Source organism: Salmo salar, chromosome 23, assembly GCF_965601325.2.
Source record: "Salmo salar chromosome 23, fSalSal1, whole genome shotgun sequence".
Taxonomy (NCBI): Eukaryota; Metazoa; Chordata; class Actinopteri; order Salmoniformes; family Salmonidae; genus Salmo; species Salmo salar.
Genome location: NC_138313.1, coordinates 45,060,004 through 45,084,247, shown reverse-complemented (window position 1 = coordinate 45,084,247; position 24,244 = coordinate 45,060,004). Strand labels below are relative to the sequence as shown.

General features: G+C 41.9%; 1 protein-coding gene across 1 annotated transcript; it reads right to left on the bottom strand.

The window, feature by feature from the left end:
• Window positions 1–319: 319 nt before the first annotated feature.
• On the bottom strand, window positions 320–22,128 carry zgc:101540 (hsFATP2a_ACSVL_like domain-containing protein). The gene is made up of 10 exons (XM_014170253.3): window positions 21,530–22,128; window positions 15,674–15,883; window positions 11,075–11,233; window positions 10,628–10,752; window positions 7,882–8,076; window positions 7,667–7,757; window positions 6,890–7,088; window positions 6,577–6,674; window positions 5,346–5,476; window positions 320–1,018 (listed from the first exon to the last, which is right to left on the bottom strand). The coding sequence occupies exons 1-10, from the start codon at window positions 22,005–22,007 to the stop codon at window positions 842–844; spliced, it is 1,863 nt and encodes a 620-aa protein (XP_014025728.1). The 5' UTR covers window positions 22,008–22,128; the 3' UTR covers window positions 320–841.
• Between the last annotated feature and the right edge of the window lie 2,116 nt (window positions 22,129–24,244).

The window sequence follows — 24,244 nt, the reverse complement described above, 5'->3', positions numbered from 1 at the left end:
ATAATAAAACAGGTTTGTAGTGCCCTAATATATTAAAACAGGTTTGTAGTGCCCTAATATAATAAAACAGGTTTGTAGTGCCCTAATATATTAAAACAGGTTTGTAGTGCCCTAATATAATAAAACAGGTTTGTAGTGTGCTAATATAATAAAACAGGTTTGTAGTGCCCTAATATAATAAAACAGGTTTGTAGTGCCCTAATATAATAAAACAGGTTTGTAGTGCCCTAATATAATAAAACAGGTTTGTAGTGCCCTAATATAATAAAACAGGTTTGTAGTGCCGTCCACAATCTAGTATAGGAAGAAGACAAGTAAATTATTTGGGTTCATAAGTTTTATTAACCATTCAAAAAGTACAATCAATATACTGCACATCAAAATATCAAGTTTGTTTTCAAGCACCTTCAGATGCTGGTACCCTCTACAATATAATGTATAACTGTAAACAATATAAAGTCTCGTTAAGACCAAAAATACATCATTTTAAACATGATCAGGTTTGTTTCAAAATTATAATTCAAATCTATTCCCTGAGATTAGTAGACACAGTGGGTTAGTGTACAGAATCATGATGTAATATTATCCCCCCGTGTAATCTGATAACACATGCGACGTTAACAGCAGACCTTGCTCCAAATACTATTGGAAATCATTCAAATGCCGGGTGTGGTTTGCAGTTTTGGGATTATTCTATTGGTCTGTTAACCCAGGCAAGCACAGAGGAAAAAGTATATGAAATAATCAAATAGTATTTGAAACCAGGTCTAAACATTAGACATTTAATAATTAATGCAGATTTTGTCCATTAATTAGCTACCATAATTTTTTTTTTTTAATTTTATAACTTAATTTCTCTGGTGTTTATGGAGGAGTATATCTCTTCAGTGAGTGGTACGTATGTTTTCTTAGCTGGATCTAGGAAGTACAGAGGATCTTGGACCGCAGCTGGGTTGAAGCCCTCTTCCACCAACGTCACTTTCTTCATCTTAAATGTTCCCGTCATCTCGAAGGAGCTCTTAAGTGTTATACATAAGAATATATTTAAGATTATTTTAAGAATATAAACTCAGAAAAAAAAGAAACGTCCCTTTTTCAGGACCCTGTCTTTCAAAGATAATTCGTAAAAATCCAAATAACTTCACAGATCTTCATTGTAAAGGGTTTAAACACTGTTTCCCATGCTTGCTCAATGAACCATAAACAATTAATGAACATGCACCTGTGGAACGGTCGTTAAGACACTAACAGCTTACAGACGGGAGGCAATTAAGGTCACAGTTATGAAAACGTAGGACACTAAAGAGGCCTTTCTACTGACTCTGAAAAACACCAAAAGAAAGATGCCCAGGGTCCCTGCTCATCTGTGTGAACGTGCCTTAGACATGCTGCAAGGAGGCATGAGGACTGCAGATGTGGCCAGGGCAAGAAATTGCAATGTCCGTACTGTGAGACGCCTAAGACAGCGCTACAGGGAGACAGGATGAACAGCTGATCATCATCGCTGTGGCAGACCACGTGTAACAACACCTGCACAGGATCGGTACATCCAAACATCACACCTGCGGGACAGGTACAGGATGGCAACAACAACAACTGCCCGAGTTACACCAGGAACACACTGTCCGCAATAGACTGAGAGAGGCTGGACTGAGGGCTTGTAGGCCTGTTGTAAGGCAGGTCCTCACCAGACATCACCGCCAACAACGTCGCCTCTGGACACAAACCCACCGTCGCTGGACCAAACAGGACTGGCAAAAAGTGCTCTTCCCTGACGAGTCGCTGTTTTGTCTCAACAGGGGTGATGGTCAGATTCACGTTCATCGTTGAAGAAATGGGCGTTACACAGAGGCCTGTACTCTGGAGCGGATCGATTTGGAGGTGGAAGGTCCGTCATGGTCTGGGGCGGTGTGTCACAGCATCATCGGACTGAGCTTGTTGTCATTGTAGGCAATCTCAACGCTGTGCGTTACAGGGAAGACATCCTCCTCCCTCATGTGATACCCTTCCTGCAGGCTCATCCTGACATGACCCTCCAGCATGACAATGCCACCAGCCATACTGCTCATTCTGTCTGTGCCCGGATCTCAATCCTATTTAGCACGTCTGGGACCTATTGGACAGGGCTAGGGCCATTCCCCCCAGAAATGTCCGGGAACTTGCAGGTGCCTTGGTGGAAGAGTGGGGTATTTTTCTCACAGCAAGAACGGGAAAATCTGGTGCAGTCCATGAGGAGGAGATGCACTGCAGTACTAAATGCAGCTGGTGGCCACACCAGATAGTGACTGTTACTTTTGATTTTGCCCCCCCCCCCCCCCCTTTGTTCAGGGACACATTATTCCATGTCTGTGGAACTTGTTCAGTTTATGTCTCAGTTGTTGAATCTTGTTATGTTCATACAAATATTTACACAAGTTTGCTGAAAATCAACGCAGTTGACAGTGCGAGGACGTTTCTTTTTTTGCTGAGTTTAAAACACACACACACACAGAGTGTACAAAACATTAAGTACATCTTCCTAATATTGAGTTTATTGAAGGTTCTCCCATCTCCACAGAGGAAGCTGGAGCTCTGGCAGAGGGAGCATCGGGTTCTTGGACACCTCCCTGACCAAGGCCCTTATCTCCGATTGCTCCGTTTGACCGGGCTGCCAGCTCTATGAAGTATTGGTGGTTCCAAACTTCTTACAAATACATATCTCATTTACACAAATATTCACACCCTTGAGTCAATGAATGTTAGAAGCACCTCTGCCAAAGATGCTTCTAACAGCTATTGACTCAAGTGTGAATATTTATGTAAATGAAAGTTTGGAACCACCAAGGCTTTTCCTAGAGCTGGCCGCCCGGCCAAACTGAGCAGTCGGGGATAAGGGCCTTGGTCAGGGAGGAGTCCAATATCCAAATGGTCTCTCTGACAGAGCTCCAGATTTTCTCTGTGGAGATGGGAGAACCTTCCAGAAGGACAACCATCTCTGCAGCACTCCACCAATCAGGCCTTTATGGTAGAGTGGCCAGATGGAAGCCACTCCTCAGTAAAAGGCACATGACAGCCCGCTTAGAGTTTGCCAAAAGGTACAGTTGAAGTCGGAAGTTTACATACACTTAGGTTGGAGTCATTAAAACTCATTTTTAAACCAATCCACAAATTTCTTGTTAACAAACTATAGTTTTGGCAAGTCGGTTAGGACATCTACCTTGTGCATGACACAAGTAATTTTTCTAACAGTTGTTTACAGACAGATTATTTCACTTTTAACTCACTGTATCACAATTCCAGAGGGTCAGAAGTTTCCATACACTAGGCTGACTGTGCCTTTAAACAGCTTGGAAAATTCCAGAAATTGATGTCAGTGCTTTAGAAGCTTCTGATAGGCTAATTGACATCATTTGAGTAAATTGGAGGTGTACCCGTGGATATATTTCAAAGCCTACCTTCAAACTCAGTGCCTCTTTGCTTGACATCATGGGAAAATCAAAAGACCTCAGAATTGTTTTGGAACTGCTTGGCCATAATGACCATCGTTATGTTTGAAGGAAAAAGGGGATGGCTTACAAGCCGAAGAACACCATCCCAACCGTGAAGCACGGGGGTGGCAGCATCATGTTCTGTGGGGGTGCTTTGCTGCAGGAGGGACTGGTGCACTTCACAAAATAGATGGCATCATGAGGCAGGAAAATTATGTGGATATATTGAAGCAACATCTCAAGACATCAGTCAGGAAGTTAAAGCTTGGTCTCAAATGGGTCTTCCAAATGGACAATGACCCCAAGCATACTTCCAAAGTTGTGGCAAAATGGCTTAAGGACAACAAAGTCAAGGTATTGGAGTGGCCATCACAAAGCCCTGACCTCAATCGTATGGAAAATTTGTGGGCAGAACTTAAAAAGCGTGTGCGAGCAAGGAGGCCTACATACCTGACTCAGTTACACCAGATCTGTCAGGAGAAATGGGCCAAAATTCACCCAACTTATTGTGGAAAGCTACCCAAAACGTTTGACCCAAGTTAAACAATTTAAACGCAATGCAACCAAATACTAATTGAGTGTATGTAAACTTCTGACCCACTGGGAATGTGATGAAAGTAATAAAAGCTGAAATAAATCATTCTCTCTACTATTATTCTGACATTTCACATTCTAAAAATAAAGTGGTGATCCTAACTGGCCTAAGACAGGGAATTTTTACAAGGATTAAATGTCAGGAATTGTGAAAAACTGAGTTTAAATGTATTTGGCTAAGGTGTATGTAAACTTCTGACTTCAACTGTACCTAAAGGACTCTCAGACCATAAGAAACAAGATTCTCTGGTCTGATGAAACCAAGATTGAACTCTTTGGCCTGAATGCCAAGCGTCACATCTGGAGGAAACCTGGCACCATCCCTTCAGTGAAGCGTGGTGGTGGCAGCATCATGCTGTGGGGATGTTTTTCAGGGACTGGGAGACTTTTCAGGATCAAGGGAAAGATGAACGGAGCAAAGTACAGAGATCCTTCAAGAAATCCTGAGCGCTCTGGAGCAGGTTCTCAGACTGGGGTGAAGTTTCACCTTCCAACAGGACAACGACCCTATACACACAGCCAAGACAACGCAGGAGTGGCTTCAGGACAAGTCTCTGAGCCAGAGCCCGGACTTGAACCTGATCGAACATCTCTGGAGAGACCTTAAAATAGCTGTGCAGCGACGTTTCTCATCCAACCTGACAGAGCTTGAGAAGATCTGCAGAGAAGGATGGGAGAAACCCCCCAAATACAGGTGTGCCCAGCTTGTAGTGTCCTACCCAAAAAGACACCAGGCTGTAATCGCCTTCAACAAAGTACTGAGTAAAGGGTCTGAATGCTTATGTAAATGGGATATTTCAGTTTTTTATGTTTAATAAAACATTATTGATCAAAACCTGCCCCAGAGTGCTCAGGACCTCATACTGGGGGCCAACATTCTCTCCATTTCGAGTCTCATAGCAAACGGTCTGAAGACTTAAATAAGGTATCTGTTTTTTATTTTTTATACATTTGCAAAAATGTCTAAAACCTACTTTGTCATAATGGAGCATTGTGGGTTGATTGATGATTAAAAAAAAAAAAGTTGTATTTAATCCATTTTAGAATTGGGTTGTAACAAAATGTGGAAAAGGTGAAGGGGTCTGAATACTTTCCGAATGCACCGTAAACAGTATACAAGTATATTTTAAGAGCTGAGTATAATTCAAGACAACAGATTTTTCAACTTGAATGACAGAGATGTTAAAAGAACATTTCAATAGTAAACGACCTTGATAGTTATACTGATTTTAAAATCATGAGAACAAACAGAGCTGACTTTCAACGACGTCGGGTAAAGCTCACCTGTATTCTAATGAAGCGCGGTCTTGCGTAAGCAGGGAGGTAGCTGGCTACTTGGCTGAAGGTGCTAGCGCCGTCAAACTCTTTCCCTTCTTCTACCTTCACAGCAGCCATTCCAATCCTCCCCTCATGACCTGGAGAGAGACAATTTTCAGCCTACATTTTTTTTTTTTTCAACTTTTATTTAACTAAGCAAGTCAGTTAAGAACAAATTCTTATTTACAATGACGGCCTAACCCGGACGACGCTGGGCCAATTGTGCGCCACCCTATGGTTCCTCCCAATCACGGCCGGTTGTGATACAGCCCTGGAATCGAACCAAGGTTTGTGTGACGCCTCTAGCACTGAGATGCAGTGCCTTAGACCGCAGCGCCACTCGGGAGCCCACATACCAAATGCCACCCAATGTAGGGCACCCAGAGCCCTATAGGCCCTTGACAGAAGTAGTGCTCTCTACAGGGAATAGGGTGCCATTTGGGATGCATCACAGGGTGATGTGTAGTCTATTGTATGTGTAGTCTATTGTATGAGTAGGCTATTGTATGTGTATGGATGAGTAGTCTATTGTACGTGTACGGATGAGCAGTCTATTGTATGTGTATGGATGAGTAGTCTATTGTATGTGTATGGATGAGCAGTCTATTGTATGTGTATGGATGAGTAGTCTATTGTATGTGTATGGATGAGCAGTCTATTGTACGTGTACGGATGAGCAGTCTATTGTATGTGTATGGATGAGCAGTCTATTGCCTTTGATTTTATAGTCTCCTACTAGCGAATAGCATACATCAAATCAAATGTATTTATATCGCCCTTCTTACATCAGCTGATATCTCAAAATACATGTTGTAAGTAATAACCCATAATACATGTTGTAAGTAATAACCCATATTACATGTAAGTAATAACCCATAATACATGTAAGTAATAACCTATAATGTAAGTAATAGCCCATAATACATATTGCAAGTAATAACCTATAATGTAAGTAATAGCCCATAATACATATTGCAAGTAATAACCTATAATGTAAGTAATAGCCCATAATACATATTGCAAGTAATAACCTATAATGTAAGTAATAACCTATAATACAGATTGTAAGTAATAACCTATAATGTAAGTAATAACCTCTAATACACGTGGTCAGTAATAACCTATAATAATGTAAGTAACAACCTATAACTTAGTAGCTGTTAACAACCTAAATCTGACCATATAGATTCATATTTACCTTCAACTTTCACGCCATATACATTAGCCTCCTTGATGCAGTCCACCATTGTGAGGATATCTGCCACTTCAGTTGTAGCAACATTCTCGCCTTTCCACCTGAAATAACAAAAATATTTCCATGTTGGTCAACCGCAAGAGATGTTTGGCAGCCCCAAGAGATGTGTAATTTGAAGCCTGAGTAACATACTGTGTAGGGTTGGAAAAGTCTGATACCTTTTACCAAAATCCCCAGGTTTTCCAGATTTCCTGGTTTATTTCCTTCTGATTTTCCAACTGGGAAACCTGGGAATTTTGTCAACTGTACTGCCTACCTGAAAGTGTCACCAACCCGATCCTGAAACTGAACAAAGTTTTGTTCATCGATCCTCAACAGGTCTCCAGTGTTGAAGTACAGGTCACCTTTCTGTAAGACGTCTCTCAGTCTCTTCTTCTCTGTCTGCTGGTCGTTACCAGCATAACCAACAAAGGGAGATCTCTTGGTTATCTTTCCAACCAAAAGTCCAGCCTCACCTAAAAAAAAAAAAGGAAGATGAGGATAATGATGCTCACAATATTTATTTTAAGAACTATGTATCAAGCGACTAAGGAGCACTGATCTGGGATCAGCCCCCCCCCCCCCCCCCCTGTAAATGTAAACGTATGCATTGTTATCCAAGAACTGACCATAAAGCAGTCCTATTGAGACGTGTGATACACACGGCTCCAGGTTCTTAATTGCAAAGACGACATTGGGTTTTACTTTACCCAATGTTGTTCTGTCAACAATATAAAGCAGGACCCAATCCATGTCACAGAGTGTCCAAATCGAGACAGTTCACAGTTGGTGGGTAAATAGAGTGTTGGTCAACTAGAAAATCTAATTTAGTGAAGAAACTACGACCCTGTACAGAAAGCAGTTGCAACATGATGCTGCTCCCAAATTCACCCCTTTCTCAACGTTGTACCGTCAACAATATGAAGCAATGACTTGGACCCAATCCATGTCACAGTCTGCCTTAAACTGAAGTAACTTTGTGTCCAAAGCTAGACAGTTCAGACTCTGTGTCAGTGGGGTAAAAGTCAACAGAAAATAAGAAAAAAAAAGGTACCTTTCGTTGCTTGTATACACAGACCCTTGGAGTTCCTAACAGGTTCCTCCTTTTCAATGTCAAATTTGATCAAAGTATAGGGGAACATTCTCTGAAAGTGAAACACAATTACAAAAAAATATATATATATATATATTTTCTGTTAAGGAGGCACATCATTTACACGTCAGGTAGTTCTCCTGGTTTAATTGTGTTGAGGTCAAATCACTACCTACCCTGTGGAGAAAGTTGACTCGTCCAACCACTCCGATCTTGCTGGTGTAGTTGATGAAGCCAATGTTTCCCTCGGTGGCAGCGTACAGTTCCCTGACAGCGACGTCTCCAAAACGATTCAGAAACTCTCTCCAGATGTCTGAACGGACCCCGTTGCCGATGGCAATACGCACTTTATGGTCCTTCTCGTTGTCTTTCTGAAAATAGAAACGGGACGAAGAGCGATCTGTGAAATGATATTCCACTCAATAGACACAGCCGGCGGTCAGAAAAGATCCATTACATGGTGGTGAAGCCTTTCCTATATATTTTCTCCAATTAAAAGCAGTTCAATTTAACTTTGCTAGGTCATCTGAGTTTTATAACAGACCAAAGGCAATAAGGCGGCTGTAACTTTAAAATAAAAACTGTAGTCGTAGAGTATTATACTGGAGATAACTACATATACTAAAAATGTGTAATTTAGCAGACACTCTTATTTAACCTTTATTTATTTAACTTGGCAAGTCAGTTAAGAACACATGCTTATTTACAATGACGGCCTACTCCGGCCAAACTCTAACTCGGACGACGCTGGGCCAATTGTTGTGATACAGCCTGGAATCGAAGTAATGAGATGCAGTGCCTTGCAATGAGATGCAGTGCCTTAGACCGCTGTGCCACTCGGGAGTCCTAAAGTAGTAACTTTGATAGACATCGTGTTATAAACACACACACAGTGTCTAAAGCCAGACAGTTCACAGTTGGCAGGTACACTACCGGTCAAAGGTTTTAGAACACCTACTCATTCAAGGGTTTTTCTTTCTTTTACTATTTTCTACATTGTAGAATAATAGTGAAGACATCAAAACTATGAAATAACACATATGGAATCACGTAGTAACCAAAAAAGTGTTAAACAAATCTAAATATATTTTATATTTGGGATTCTTCAAATGGTCACCCTTTGCCTTGATGACAGCTTTGTACACGCTTGGCATTCTCTCAACCAGCTTCACCTGGAATGCTTTTCCAACAGTCTTGAAGAAGTTGCTACATATGCTGAGCACTTGTTGGCTGCTTTTCCTTCACTCTGCTGTCCAACTCATCCCAAACCATCTCAAATGGGTTGAGGTCGGGTGATTGTGGCCAGGTCATCTAATGCAGCACTCCATCACTCTCCTTTTTGGTAAAATAGCCCTTACACAGCCTGGAAGTGTGTTGGGTCATTGTCCTGTTGAAAAACAAATGATAAGCCCAAACCAGATGGGATGGCGTATCGCTGCAGAATGCTGTGGTAGACATGCTGGTTAAGTGTGCCTTCAATTCTAAATAAATCGCAGACAGTGTCACCAGCAAAGCACCCCCACACCATAACACCTCCTCCTCCATCCTTTACGGTGGGAACAACACATGTAGAGATCATCCGTTCACCTACTCTGCGTCTCACAAAGCCATGGGGTTGGAACCAAACATTTTAAATTTGGACTCCAGACCAAAGGACACATTTCCACCAGTCTAATGTCCATTGCTCGTGTTTCTTGGCCCAAGCAAGTCTCTTCCTATTGGTGTCCTTTAGTAGTGGTTTCTTTGCAGCAATTTGAACATGAAGGCCTGATTCACACAGTCTCCTCTGAACAGTTGATGTTGAGATGTGTCTGTTACTTGAACTCTCTGAAGCATTTATTTGGGCTCAATTTCTGAGGCTGGTAACTCCAATGAACTTATCCTCTGCAGCAGAGGTAACTCTGGGTCTTCCTTTCCTGTGGCAGTTCTCATGAGAGACAGTTTCATCATAGCGCTTGATGGTTTTTGCAACTGCACTTGAAGAAACTTTCAAAGTTCTTGAAATGTTCCATATTGACTGATCTTCATGTCTTAAAGTAATGATGGACTGTTTCTCTTTGCGTATTTGAGCTGTTCTTGCCATAATATGGACTTTGTCTTTTACCAAATAGGGCTATCTTCTGCATACCTTGTCACAACACAACTGATTGGCTCAAATACATTAAGGAAAGAAATTCCACAAATTAACTTTTAAGAAGGCACACCTGTTAATTGAAATGCTTTCCAGGTGACTTCCTCATGAAGCTGGTTGAATTTCAAGGGTGTGCAAAGCTGTCATCAAGTCAATGGGTGGCTATTCTGAAGAATCTCAAATATAAAATATATTTTGATTTGTTTAACACTTTTTAGGTTACTACATGATTCCATGTGTTATTTCATAGTTTCGATGTCTTCACTATTATTCTACATTGTAGAAAATAGTAAAAATAAATAAAAACCTTTGAAGGAGTAGAAGTTCTAAAACCTTTGAATGAGTAGGGGTTCTAAAACCTTTGATTGAGTAGGGGTTCTAAAACCTTTGAATGAGTAGGGGTTCTAAAACCTTTGATTGAGTAGAAGTTCTAAAACCTTTGATTGAGTAGGGGTTCTAAAACCTTTGATTGAGTAGGGGTTCTAAAACCTTTGATTGAGTAGGGGTTCCAATACCTTTGATTGAGTAGGGGTTCTAAAACCTTTGACCCGTAGTGTAAATAGAGTGTTGGTCAACTAGAAAATCTAAGTTAGTGAAGAAACTACGACCCTGTACAGAAAGCAGTTGCAACATGATGCTGCTCCCAAATTCACCCCTTTCTCAACGTTGGGAAACAGTTTCGTACTGGTCCCCTCCCGTGGGAAACCGAACCCACAACCCTGGCATTGCAAGCGCCATACTCTACCAACTGAGCCACACAGGATCTGTGTCCTAGACGAGGTGTCCTTTACCATGGGTGTGTTGCAGAGGTATCTCATGGTCTCTCCGATGTACTGCATCACTGTTACATTATGTTTCCTACAGTCCTCCCAGAACTGAGACGCTGAAAACTTTCTCCTCAGAACAACTGTTATGCCTGGTATAGGAGACAGATGATGTAACAGATTGGGTATTTAATCATATATCCTGACTAACTTACACCATATTGTTTAGACATGTTTTAAAAGTAGACCAAAGTCATCTTTTCACTGTGCAACACGATACATGTCGAACGCCTATCTGGAATGTAGTTAAAACTACAAATGTGTCTAAAGGCTTCAGCAATACACTCTGCTCTGACTTTTACTCCATTCTGTATGGCTTATTTGAATAGGGAGCAGATACCAACACATTGACACGTTAAATAGACAATCTGACAACTCATTCCTAGCATTTCAAAATAAGAGTCATAACATTACCCCTCTCGATGGCCCCAGTGAGTCCGATGAGGAAGCCGGCGCTGTGGTAGAGAGGCAGGTTGATATAGAACACATCCTCGGATGTCACTCCTGAGACGGCTTGGATAAAGGACGCAGCCCACACCCTCTCCTGGGTCACCAGAGCCGCTTTAGGTAGACCTACAGTCAGATAGAACAGTGGGTTATCTATAGACAATAGACACAGTGCATTGAATGACGTATGCATAACAAATTCTACCCCCAGGAAACAATTCAATAGGTATAAGCAAAAACAAAATCTTTCTTTCAGATTTACATGAAGAGCCTACATCCAAATCCATCCATTAGGGGACTAGGAGCCCTTTCCAGAAACCATCCCCAGTAGAGGTCAACCGATTAATCGGAATGGCCGATTAATTAGGGCCAATTTCAACTTTTCATATCAATCGGTAATCGGCATTTTTGGACACCGATTATGGCCGATTACATTTCACTCCACGAGGAGACTGCGTGGCAGGCTGACTACCTGTTATGCGAGTGCAGCAAGGAGCCAAGGTAAGTTGCTAGCTAGCATTAAACTTATCTTTAAAAATCTATCAATCTTAACATAATCACTAGTTAACTACACATGGTTGATGATAATACTAGTTTATCTAGCTTGTCCTGCGTTGCATATAATTGAAGCAGTGCCTGTTAATTTGTCATTGAATCACAGCCTACTTCGACAAACGGATGATTTAACAAGCGCATTCGTGGAAAAAACACAATCGTTGCACCAATGTACCTAACCATAAACATCAATGCCTTTCTTAAAATCAATACACAAGTATATATTTTTAAACCTGCATATTTAGTTAATATTGCCTGCTAACATGAATTTCTTTTAACTAGGGAAATTGTGTCACTTCTCTTGCGTTCTGTGCAAGCAGAGTCAGGGTGTATGCAGCAGTTTGGGCCGCCTGGCTCGTTGCGAACTGTGTGAAGACCATTTCTTCCTAACAAAGACTGTAATTAACTTGCCAGAATTTTACATAATTATGACATAACATTGAAGGTTGTGCAATATAACAGCAATATTTAGACTTATGGAATCCACCCGTTAGATAAAATACGGAACGGTTCCGTATTTCACTGAAAGAAAAAAGGTTTTGTTTTCGAAATGATAGTTTCCGGATTTGACCATATTAATGACCTAAGGCTCGTATTTCTGTGTGTTATTATAATTAAGTCTATAATTTCATAGAGCAGTCTGACTGAGCGGTGGTAGGCAGCAGCAGGCTCGTAAGCATTCATTCAAACAGCCCTTTCATGCATTTGCCAGCAGCTCTTCGCTGTGCATCAAGCATTGTGCTGTTTATGACTTCAAGCCTATCAACTCCCGAGATTAGGCAGGCAATACTAAAGTACCTATTAGAACATCCAATAGTCAAAGCTATATGAAATACAAATGGTATAGAGAGAAATAGTCCTATAATAACTACAACCTAAAACTTCTTACCTGGCAATATTGAAGACTCATGTTAAAAGGAACCACCAGTTTTCATATGTTCTGAGCAAGGAACTTAAACGTTAGCTTTTTTATATGGCACATATTGCACATTTACTTTCTTCTCCAACACTTTGTTTTTGCATTATTTAAACCAAATTAAACATGTTTCATTATTTATTTGAGACTAAATTGATTTTATTGATGTATTATATACTGCTCAAAAAAATAAAGGGAACACTTAAACAACACAATGTAACTCCAAGTCAATCACACTTCTGTGAAATCAAACTGTCCACTTAGGAAGCAACACTGATTGACAATAAATTTCACATGCTGTTGTGCAAATGGAATAGACAACAGGTGGAAATTATAGGCAATAAGCAAGACACCCCCAATAAAGGAGTGGTTCAGCAGGTGGTGACCACAGACCACTTCTCAGTTCCTATGCTTCCTGGCTGATGTTTTGGTCACTTTTGAATGCTGGCGGTGCTTTCACTCTAGTGGTACCATGAGACGGAGTCTACAACCCACACAAGTGGCTCAGGTAGTGCAGCTCATCCAGGATGGCACATCAATGCGAGCTGTGGCAAGAAGGTTTGCTGTGTCTGTCAGCGTAGTGTCCAGAGCATGGAGGCGCTACCAGGAGACAGGCCAGTACATCAGGAGACGTGGAGGAGGCCGTAGGAGGGCAACAACCCAGCAGCAGGACCGCTACCTCCGCCTTTGTGCAAGGAGGAGCAGCACTGCCAGAGCCCTGCAAAATGACCTCCAGCAGGCCACAAATGTGCATGTGTCTGCTCAAACGGTCAGAAACAGACTCCATGAGGGTGGTATGAGGGCCCGACGTCCACAGGTGGGGGTTGTGCTTACAGCCCAACACCATGCAGGACGTTTGGCATTTGCCAGAGAACACCAAGATTGGCAAATTCGCCACTGGCGCCCTGTGCTCTTCACAGATGAAAGCAGGTTCACACTGAGCACATGTGACAGACGTGACAGAGTCTGGAGACGCCGTGGAGAACGTTCTGCTGCCTGCAACATCCTCCAGCATGACCGGTTTGGCGGTGGGTCAGTCATGGTGTGGGGTGGCATTTCTTTGGGGGGCCGCACAGCCCTCCATGTGCTCGCCAGAGGTAGCCTGACTGCCATTAGGTACCGAGATGAGATCCTCAGACCCCTTGTGAGACCATATGCTGGTGCGGTTGGCCCTGGGTTCCTCCTAATGCAAGACAATGCTAGACCTCATGTGGCTGGAGTGTGTCAGTAGTTCCTGCAAGAGGAAGGCATTGATGCTATGGACTGGCCCGCCCGTTCCCAAGACCTGAATCCAATTGAGCACATCTGGGACATCATGTCTCGCTCCATCCACCAACGCCACGTTGTACCACAGACTGTCCAGGAGTTGGCGGATGCTTTAGTCCAGGTCTGGGAGGAGATCCCTCAGGAGACCATCCGCCACCTCATCAGGAGCATGCCCAAGCGTTGTAGGGAGGTCATACAGGCACGTGGAGGCCACACACACTACTGAGCCTCATTTTGACTTGTTTTAAGGACATTACATCAAAGTTGGATCAGCCTGTAGTGTGGTTTTCCACTTTCATTTTGAGTGTGACTCCAAATCCAGACCTCCATGGGTTGATAAATTGGATTTCCATTGATTATTTTTGTGTGATTTTGTTGTCAGCACATTCAACTATGTAAAGAAATAAGTATTTAATAAGATTATTTCTTTCATTCAGATCTAGGATGTGTTGTTTAAGTGTTCCCTTTATTTTTTTGAGCAGTGTATTAAAACCTGTTAGGGCTAGGGGGCAGTATTTACACGGCCGGATAAAAAACGTACCCGATTTAATCTGGTTATTACTACTGCCCAGAAACTAGAATATGCATATAATTATTGGCTTTGGATAGAAAACACCCTAAAGTTTCTAAAACTGTTTGAATGGTGTCTGTGAGTATAACAGAACTCATATGGCAGGCAAAAACCTGAGAAGATTCTGTACAGGAAGTGCCCTCTCTGACCATTCCTTGGGCTTCTTGACTCTTTTTATTGAAAACTTAGGATCTTTGCTGTAACGTGACACTTCCTACGGCTCCCATAGGCTCTCAGAACCCGGGAAAAAGCTGAATGATGTCGAGGCAGCCCCTGGCTGAAAAACATTAGCGCCTTTGGTAAGTGGTCTATCAGAGGACAATGAGACTGAGGCGCGTGCACGAGGCGACCCCATGTTTTTATTTTCTCTCTCTTTGTACTAAAACACAGATTCCCATTCGGAATATTATTGCTTTTTTACGAGAAAAATGGCATAAAAATAGATTTTAAACAGCGGTTGACATGCTTCGAAGTACGGTAATGGAATATTTAGAAATTTTTTGTCACGAAACGCGTCGGGCGCGTCACCCTTCTTTACACTTCGGATAGTGTCTTGAACGCACGAACAAAACAGAGGATATTTGAACATAACTATGGATTATTTTGAACCAAACCAACATTTGTTATTGAAGTAGAAGTCCTGGGAGTGCATTCTGACGAAGAACAGCAAAGGTAATAACATTTTTCTTATAGTAAATCTGACTTTGGTGAGGGCTAAACTTGGTGGGTGTCTAAATAGCTAGAGAGATTAAGTTAAAATAAGTGTTCATTCAGTATTGTTGTAATTGTCATTATTACAAATATATATATATATAATTTTTCCGATTAATCGGTACCAATTTTTTTTGGTCCTCCAATAACCGGTTTCGGTATCGGCGTTGAAAAATCATAATCGGTCGACCTCTAATCCCCAGCTCCTTCCAGGGCTGGAAGGAGTGGTACCAGTGGTTCATGAGGTGTAAAAGAGGACTGAGGTGTAGAGGAGAACTGAGTTGTAGAGAAGGACCAAGGTGCCTACCAGTGGTTCCTGAGGTGTAGTGGAGGACTGAGGTTCTTACCAGTGGTTCCTGAGGTGTAGTGGAGGACTGAGGTTCTTACCAGTGGTTCCTGAGGTGTAGTGGAGGACTGAGGTTCTTACCAGTGGTTCCTGAGGTGTAGTGGAGGACTGAGGTTCTTACCAGTGGTTCCTGAGGTGTAGTGGAGGACTGAGGTTCTTACCAGTGGTTCCTGAGGTGTAGTGGAGGACTGAGGTTCTTACCAGTGGTTCCTGAGGTGTAGATGTAGAGTGCAGGGCTCTTGCTGGTGATGTTGGCCCTGAGGTCAGCTGACAGGGGAGTGTCTGAGGCCTGGGCGATATGTTCTGAGAGGGGGTTGATGCCTTCTACACTGCACTCCTCTGACAGGAGGTATACAGAGATACCCTGCTGTTTTAGTGTAGGGAGAACCTCCTCCACTGCCTCTTTCAGCTCTGTAGGATAGAGGGAAGGAGAAAGGGAGAGAGACAGAGAGAGAGAGAGAGAGAGACGTAGAGAGACACAGAGAGTGAGAGACAGGCAGGTGATGTTACTCTCAACTCCTTAGACCAGGTTCCCCAACTGGCAGCCTAGAGGTGATTTTATTTGGCCTCCCAAGTTTTCTGAGATGTTTTTTGTTTTGTTGGACATAAAATACTAAAAACACCAGCAAATCAGCTTCAACTGATTTTAATTTTGGAAATCTGTTCCAATATACTTCCTTTCATAATAGATATATATATATACTGCTCAAAAAAATAAAGGGAACACTTAAACAACACATCCTATATCTGAATGAAAGAAATAATCTTATTAAATACTTTTTTCTTCACATAGTTGAATGTGCTGACAACAAAATCATACAAAAATAATCAATGGTATTCCAATTTATCAACCCATGGAGGTCTGGATTTGGAGTCACACTCAAAATTAAAGTGAAAAACCACACTACAGGCTGATCCAACTTTGATGTAATGTCCTTAAAACAAGTCAAATTGAGGCTCAGTAGTGTGTGTGGCCTCCACGTGTCTGTATGACCTCCCTACAATGCCTGGGCATGCTCCTGATGAGGTGGCAGATGGTCTCCTGAGGGATCTCCTCCCAGACCTGGACTAAAGCATCCGCCAACTCCTGGACAGTCTGTGGTGCAACGATGCGTTGGTGGATGGAGCGAGACATGATGTCCCAGATGTGCTCAATTGGATTCAGGTCTGGGGAACGGGCGGGCCAGTCCATAGCATCAATGCCTTCCTCTTGCAGGAACTGCTGACACACTCCAGCCACATGAGGTCTAGCATTGTCTTGCATTAGGAGGAACCCAGGGCCAACCGCACCAGCATATGGTCTCACAAGGGGTCTGAGGATCTCATCTTGGTACCTAATGGCAGTCAGGCTACCTCTGGCGAGCACATGGAGGGCTGTGCGGCCCCCCAAAGAAATGCCACCCCACACCATGACTGACCCACCGCCAAACCAGTCATGCTGGAGGATGTTGCAGGCAGCAGAACGTTCTCCACGGCGTCTCCAGACTCTGTCACGTCTGTCACGTGCTCAGTGTGAACCTGCTTTCATCTGTGAAGAGCACAGGGCGCCAGTGGCGAATTTGCCAATCTTGGTGTTCTCTGGCAAATGCCAAACGTCCTGCACGGTGTTGGGCTGTAAGCACAATCCCCACCTGTGGACGTCGGGCCCTCATACCACCCTCATGGAGTCTGTTTCTGACCGTTTGAGCAGACACATGCACATTTGTGGCCTGCTGGAGGTAATTTTGCAGGGCTTTGGCAGTGCTCCTCCTGCTCCTCCTTGCACAAAGGCGGAGGTAGCGGTCCTGCTGCTGGGTTGTTGCCCTCCTACGGCCTCCTCCACGTCTCCTGATGTATTGGCCTGTCTCCTGGTAGCGCCTCCATGCTCTAGACACTACGCTGACAGACACAGCAAACCTTCTTGCCACAGCTCGCATTGATGTGCCATCCTGGATGAGCTGCACTACCTGAGCCACTTGTGTGGGTTGTAGACTCCGTCTCATACTATCACTAGAGTGAAAGCACCGCCAGCATTCAAAAGTGACCAAAACATCAGCCAGGAAGCATAGGAACTGAGAAGTGGTCTGTGGTCCCCACCTGCAGAACCACTCCTTTATTGGGGGTGTCTTGCTAATTGCCTATAATTTCCACCTGTTGTCTATTCCATTTGCACAACAGCATGTGAAATTTATTGTCAATCAGTGTTGCTTCCTAAGTGGACAGTTTGATTTCACAGAAGTGTGATTGACTTGGAGTTACATTGTGTTGTTTAAGTGTTCCCTTTATTTTTTTGAGCAGTGTTTATGATCGTATAAAGATGTAAGCAAGGTTTGAAATTATGTTTAGTCAAATACATGTTTGGGCTTCTTCCAGTCAACTTGCAGTCTACAAATTATTTGTAATTATGTTCAGGTCCTCCATTAAGAAATGCAACATGTGGAGCCTGGGATATCTATACTACATACCAGAACATTCTATGTCTTGCTGTCAGCCCCTCAGCAGATCAACCATGAGGGACGTGCCACATGGAGGCTTATGTTACATTCCTAGTAGAATACATTGCTTATAGAATACAGTATTAAACATTCCAGTAGAATACATTCCTTATACATTCCTAATAGACTGGTCAAACCTAGGCATGCATAGCTCACCGCATGATCCTCAAACCAAAGACTGGCCAAACGTGTTTCTAAAAGTGAATTAATTATTATGTAATTTTAAGTAATTGTTTTATTTTATACAGCCTACATTTGAAATGTATAGGCATGTTGTTGAAGTGCTGTTGTTGATGAGTTGTTGAAATCCTGAGCGCTCCTGCCAGACTGTAGCATGTCTAAAATGCTTCACAATTTATTTCTTAAAAAATAATAATAAAGATAACAATGATAATAACGATAACAATAATAACAATGATAATAATAACAATAACAACGATAATAATAACGTAATAATAATAATAATAACAATGATAATAACGATAATATACTAATAACAATGATAATAATAACAATAACAACGATAATAATAACGTAATAATAATAATAATAACAATGATAATAACGATAATATACTAATAACAATAACGATAATATACTAATAACATCAACAATATAACCTAAATAATGTGTTTTCGTTCCTTCTTCCTAGGCTACCTGGCTTGCTCCTGACTGATTTAGAGTTAGTATGTTGTTTAACATCAATTGATAATGACAGAATCACACATCACTTCCCACCAGTACAGTTTTTTGTGTCCTCCGCTATAGAAGGCTGTAGCGCAGATCTATCATAGAGACAAAGCAAAGATATCGGAGTTACGTCTTTCCATTTTACAGCTTGTTTCTAGTCCTGGTTTTAACTTAACACACCAAGCCCTTCACTGACACTGAGATATTTAAGGAGTACATGGTGACTGAAGGAATTGGCTGAAAAATCTATGGATAGACTATAATTTTGTCTGTCAAACAGTTAGGCCTACCTCTTATTGCTTGAATAGGAAGAAATAGACTCCCAACCCAAAACCCTCTTGTTGTTAGTAGCCTAAAGTCAAATTAAGACTTTAAATCTTTAGGACTTCTAGAATTAGCCTACTTTCAGCACCCATGCGCTGTCCATCTCCACGGCTGCCGCTTCGTAGTAATGTCAATTACATCCGTGCTAATTTTATGTACATATTTCCAAATTGAATCCAATTCAATTACTTAGAATAATGTTGACTGCAAACTGGTTCAAGTTAACATATTTAGCAAAGATGGGATGGGTCTACATTTCGTCATTTCGTTTCTGTAAGCCGTTATAGTTTGTTTAACGGACTAACATTGGAATTGGAGTTGATTCCAAGGCAACACATAAAAGACCATAAACAACTTGAAACAACCTCATGTTTAGTCATGGAGCTCGTTCTGATTGGCCAGTGAGGGACCAAGCCTAGACACACGTACAGCCCAGCCCTTTCACGCCACCGCCAGCACTGCTCCGGATTTTTTATTTTTTTTATTTAATTAAGCAAGTCAGTTAAGAACAAATTCTTATTTACAATGACGCCTAAACCTGGGCGACGCTGGGCCAATTGTGCGCTGCCCTATGGGACTCCCAAAAACGTCCGGATGTGATACAGCCTGGAATCAAACCAGGGACTGTAGTGACACCTCTTGCACTGAGATGCAGTACCTCTACGCCACTGCGCCACTCGGGAGCCCCAGTGAAAAGCTAAAACAAAAACAGACCCCCCCCCCCCCCCCCCCCCAACCTATAGCCTACCGCCAGCGTTTAGATTCACCACTGTGTTAAGTGTGTTAACCGATTATAAATTACATCATCCTCCCCTGGACGAACTGTTAAAATACTAAACCCTCCCAAATAACTGAAATAGAAAAATGATGACCCTCCCCCATTTTCCTCTGGGTAAAAAAAAGTGTACATTTCGACCACTCCCTAACTGTAAGTCAGGGAAATCGCCTTCACGCCAATTGCTTTTGAGAACGGCAGAAAAGTTTACTTCAATACGTGGGAGGCAAAAAGGACAATGTCGGAGTTTAATCCAATAAGAGAAAAGCTGAGAAATGGAGAGTTGATTTGGTTAATAGGTAAAAAGAAGTTGAAAGCAGTACTGGTTATGGTATGTGTGATGATTGTGAGGCACTATACAAATTCCACAGTCACAAGATCGGGAAGTTCAAGTGAACTGTAACTCAACTGCAGCCTACTGTTCAGATGGGTTAAATGGAAACTGAAATCTGGACACTGACTGTGGGTCTATAACCTCTTACATAGCCTTAATATTAAGTCCTGCAGAATTAAAAATTTCTTGCAGTAAAATTATACATCAAATGTAATAAATGTTTACTCGGGAACAGGAGTGGAGAAATCGTATTTATTTCAGCATCTGGAGAATATAAATGCTCAGATACAGTCTGTAGTAGAGGTGCTATCTTTAAAAACAGTATTTTAACCACAAAATATACATCCAAGCCGAACTGAAAATGTATCAGAAACATGTTGGGTCGTTTTTCAAAGCGGTCAAACTGCTGTCATTTAAAAAAATCTCCCCAGTCCCTAAACATATTTTCTCCGCGAAAGTTAACAGAACATTTTTCCGATGTCAATTAGATTACAGTTTTCCTTCTATTAATCTGGTGAGCAAAGGTTTTATTTAATCTTCTGTGGCAGCATACTGTAATGAAACAGCAGGCTCCGAGGGAGCAGGTCTCGAACCCTCGACCTTCTAGCCCGAAGTCCGGCGCGCTATCGACTGTGCCGCAAAAGCCTGCTCAAACGGCGATATCCGTGCTAATAAACCCAGGGTCGTTACAATACTGTATAATGACAGAAGAGAAGTTGACTAACAAATAGCCTACACAAATGTCGGAAATTATAAACAGAAACATATATAAAGTCAGACAGAAGAAAAATAAATCCTGCACCCCTTGAAAAATAAATCACTCCGGAGTCTTTGACTAGTCTAAAGTGTATTTTCTATATCAGTGGTTAAAGGTTTCAGATGTTCACTTTCATAAAGTCAGGCGGTTGTGGACGGGTTATTTATCAGCTACGACGAGCGGTTGTGGGTGAACAAGCAACTGACCCGGGTACCACTATGGCGAACACATTTGTGATTTCAAGTAGTTTACTGTGAGAGTCAGTCTTACTAAAGGAACACACTAGTATAATGTTTGCTGTTTGGGGTTTTTGAAATATATACGCTGCAGGCCGACCTCTAGACTAGGGCCTAGTAGTCTAGAAAAACATGCACCCCAAACTTTTCACTACTTACCTCAGCCCCAAAGTCAAAATTGGCTATGTTTACTTTTGGTCTTAATTTAATGTTAGTCATAAAGTTAACAGTGTGGTAAGGTTAGGTTTCAAATCATATTTTTAATAAAGAGAAATCGTAGAAATATGCGGAGTTTAGACATAATTATGGTTTTGTGGCCGTGGTTACTAGTGACAACCCGACCCTATCCCTTACCTACGCGTGTGTGTGGTGAACAACATTAGCGTAAGCAAACAGTAGGGTCGCCTTAAAAATAAAAGTCCCACATTGAAACTGATGCAAACTGATGAATATAGTGGAATCCTTACCTGCCGCTGCAATGATCACTTTGGCCCCACAGCATGAGAAACAGTGTAGCAGAGATTTAGACCTTATGTTGAAGTTTAGCAGAGCGGTTGCACAGCCCAGTTTGGCCAGGCCCAGCCAAATCCACGCGTAAGAGGGTTCGTTCCCCATAAAGAGAGCTACCGTGTCCCCCTCCTTTACATTAGCGTGAGTACTCAATGCTCTGGCAACCTTGTTACTCTGTTTATCCACCTCGATGTAAGAATGGGATGTCCCCTCAAAATGCAGGAACGTTTTATTCGGTTGTTTCTTCACCGTGTCCAAAAAGCAGTCCAAAATGCTATAGAAAGGATTTTTCTTTTTGTATTTTTGCAGCCTGATTCCAAGTTTGATTGCTTTGAAGATATATGAACAATCTTGACCAAAGTATGGGTCGAATAACGTTTTCAGAAGAAAGGGCAAAACTGCCAATCCGGCTATGATTGTAAACCAAATGTACATCTTGTAACTGCGGTTTACAGACACTTGTGCCGCTGAGAATTAAAAGGTTTTAGACCTACCTCCAAAGAACGGAACGTTATAAAGTGATAAATGGGTGGCAAAGTTCAATCCGAAATCCCGACCTCGCATAACAAGCAGCCCGAGTGCAGTGGGCGGTGTATATGTTCTCCCTAATTCCTCCCCCTGTGGGTTGCCAGATTGACCTTTTTGAACATTTGAACTGTTATTTCACACAGGGAAAAAAATGATTAAATCAAGCCTCTTATATGATCAAGAATTATGTACCTATGGCTCAAATTAAAATAAACAGCTGATATTCATTGCTATTATATATAATGATAATCGTCTGTTATTGGCAAGCAGCTGGAAATACCATTCACAAACGTCATTCAACACAGAAAGAATATGGCAACCAATGCCCTGTAACAACCTTTGAGCGAGCCTAGTGGGCAGGCACATCATCCAACCAGTAGTTCAGCACTGATTGGATAAGACTTATGAAAGACCCTTGTGAAAGTAACCCTCAAGTTTTGAGATAATATTCATTGTGCCATATGTACAAATGTTGTTGTAGACAGTAATATAGCCTAGTAGAGCCTGATTCAGTAGACAGTATAGGAACATAGTAGAGCCTGATTCAATAGATAGTAGAGGAACATAGTAGAGCCTGATTCAGTAGATAGTAGAGGAACATAGTATAGCCTGATTCAATAGATAGTAGAGGAACATAGTAGAGCCTGATTCAATAGATAGTAGAGGAACATAGTAGAGCCTGATTCAGTAGATAGTAGAGGAACATAGTAGAGCCTGATTCAGTAGATAGTATAGCCTGATTCAGTAGACAGTAGAGGAACATAGTAGAGCCCGATTCAGTAGACAGTATAGGAGCCTAGTAGACCCTGATTCAGTAGACAGTAGAGGAACATAGTAGACCCTGATTCAGTAGACAGTAGAGGAACATAGTAGAGCCTGATTCAGTAGACAGTAGAGGAACATAGTAGAGCCTGATTCAGTAGACAGTAGAGGAACATAGTAGACCCTGATTCAGTAGACAGTAGAGGAACATAGTAGAGCCTGATTCAGTAGACAGTAGAGGAACATAGTAGAGCCTGATTCAGTAGACAGTAGAGGAACATAGTAGAGCCTGATTCAGTAGATAGTAGAGCCTGATTCAGTAGACAGTAGAGGAACATAGTAGAGCCTGATTCAGTAGACAGTAGAGGAGCCTAGTAAAGCCTGATTCAGTAGATAGTAGAGGAACATAGTAGAGCCTGATTCAGTAGATAGTAGAACCTGATTCAGTAGACAGTAGAGGAACATAGTAGAGCCTGATTCAGTAGACAGTAGAGGAACATAGTAGAGCCTGATTCAGTAGACAGTAGAGGAACATAGTAGAGCCTGATTCAGTAGACAGTAGAGGAGCCTAGTAGACCCTGATTCAGTAGATAGTAGAGGAACATAGTAGAGCCTGATTCAGTAGATAGTAGAACCTGATTCAGTAGACAGTAGAGGAGCATAGTAGAGCCTGATTCAGTAGATAGTATAGCCTGATTCAGTAGATAGTATAGCCTGATTCAGTAGACAGTAGAGGAGCATAGTAGAGCCTGATTCAGTAGACAGTAGTGGAACATAGTAGAGCCTGATTCAGTAGACAGTAGAGGAACATAGTAGAGCCTGATTCAGTAGACAGTAGAGGAACATAGTAGAGCCTGATTCAATAGACAGTAGAGGAACATAGTAGAGCCTGATTCAGTAGATAGTAAAGCCTGATTCAGTAGATAGTATAGCCTGATTCAATAGACAGTAGAGGAACATAGTAGAGCCTGATTCAGTAGACAGTAGAGGAGCATAGTAGAGCCTGATTCAGTAGACAGTAGAGGAGCCTAGTAGAGCCTGATTCAATAGACAGTAGAGGAACATAGTAGAGCCTGATTCAATAGACAGTAGAGGAACATAGTAGAGCCTGATTCAGTAGATAGTAAAGCCTGATTCAGTAGATGGTATAGCCTGATTCAGTAGACAGTAGAGGAACATAGTAGAGCCTGATTCAGTAGACAGTAGAGGAGCCTAGTAGAGCCTGATTCAGTAGATAGTAGAGGAACATAGTAGAGCATGATTCAGTAGACAGTAGAGGAACATAGTAGAGCCTGATTCAGTAGACAGTAGAGGAACATAGTAGAGCCTGATTCAGTAGACAGTAGAGGAGCATAGTAGAGCCTGATTCAATAGACAGTAGA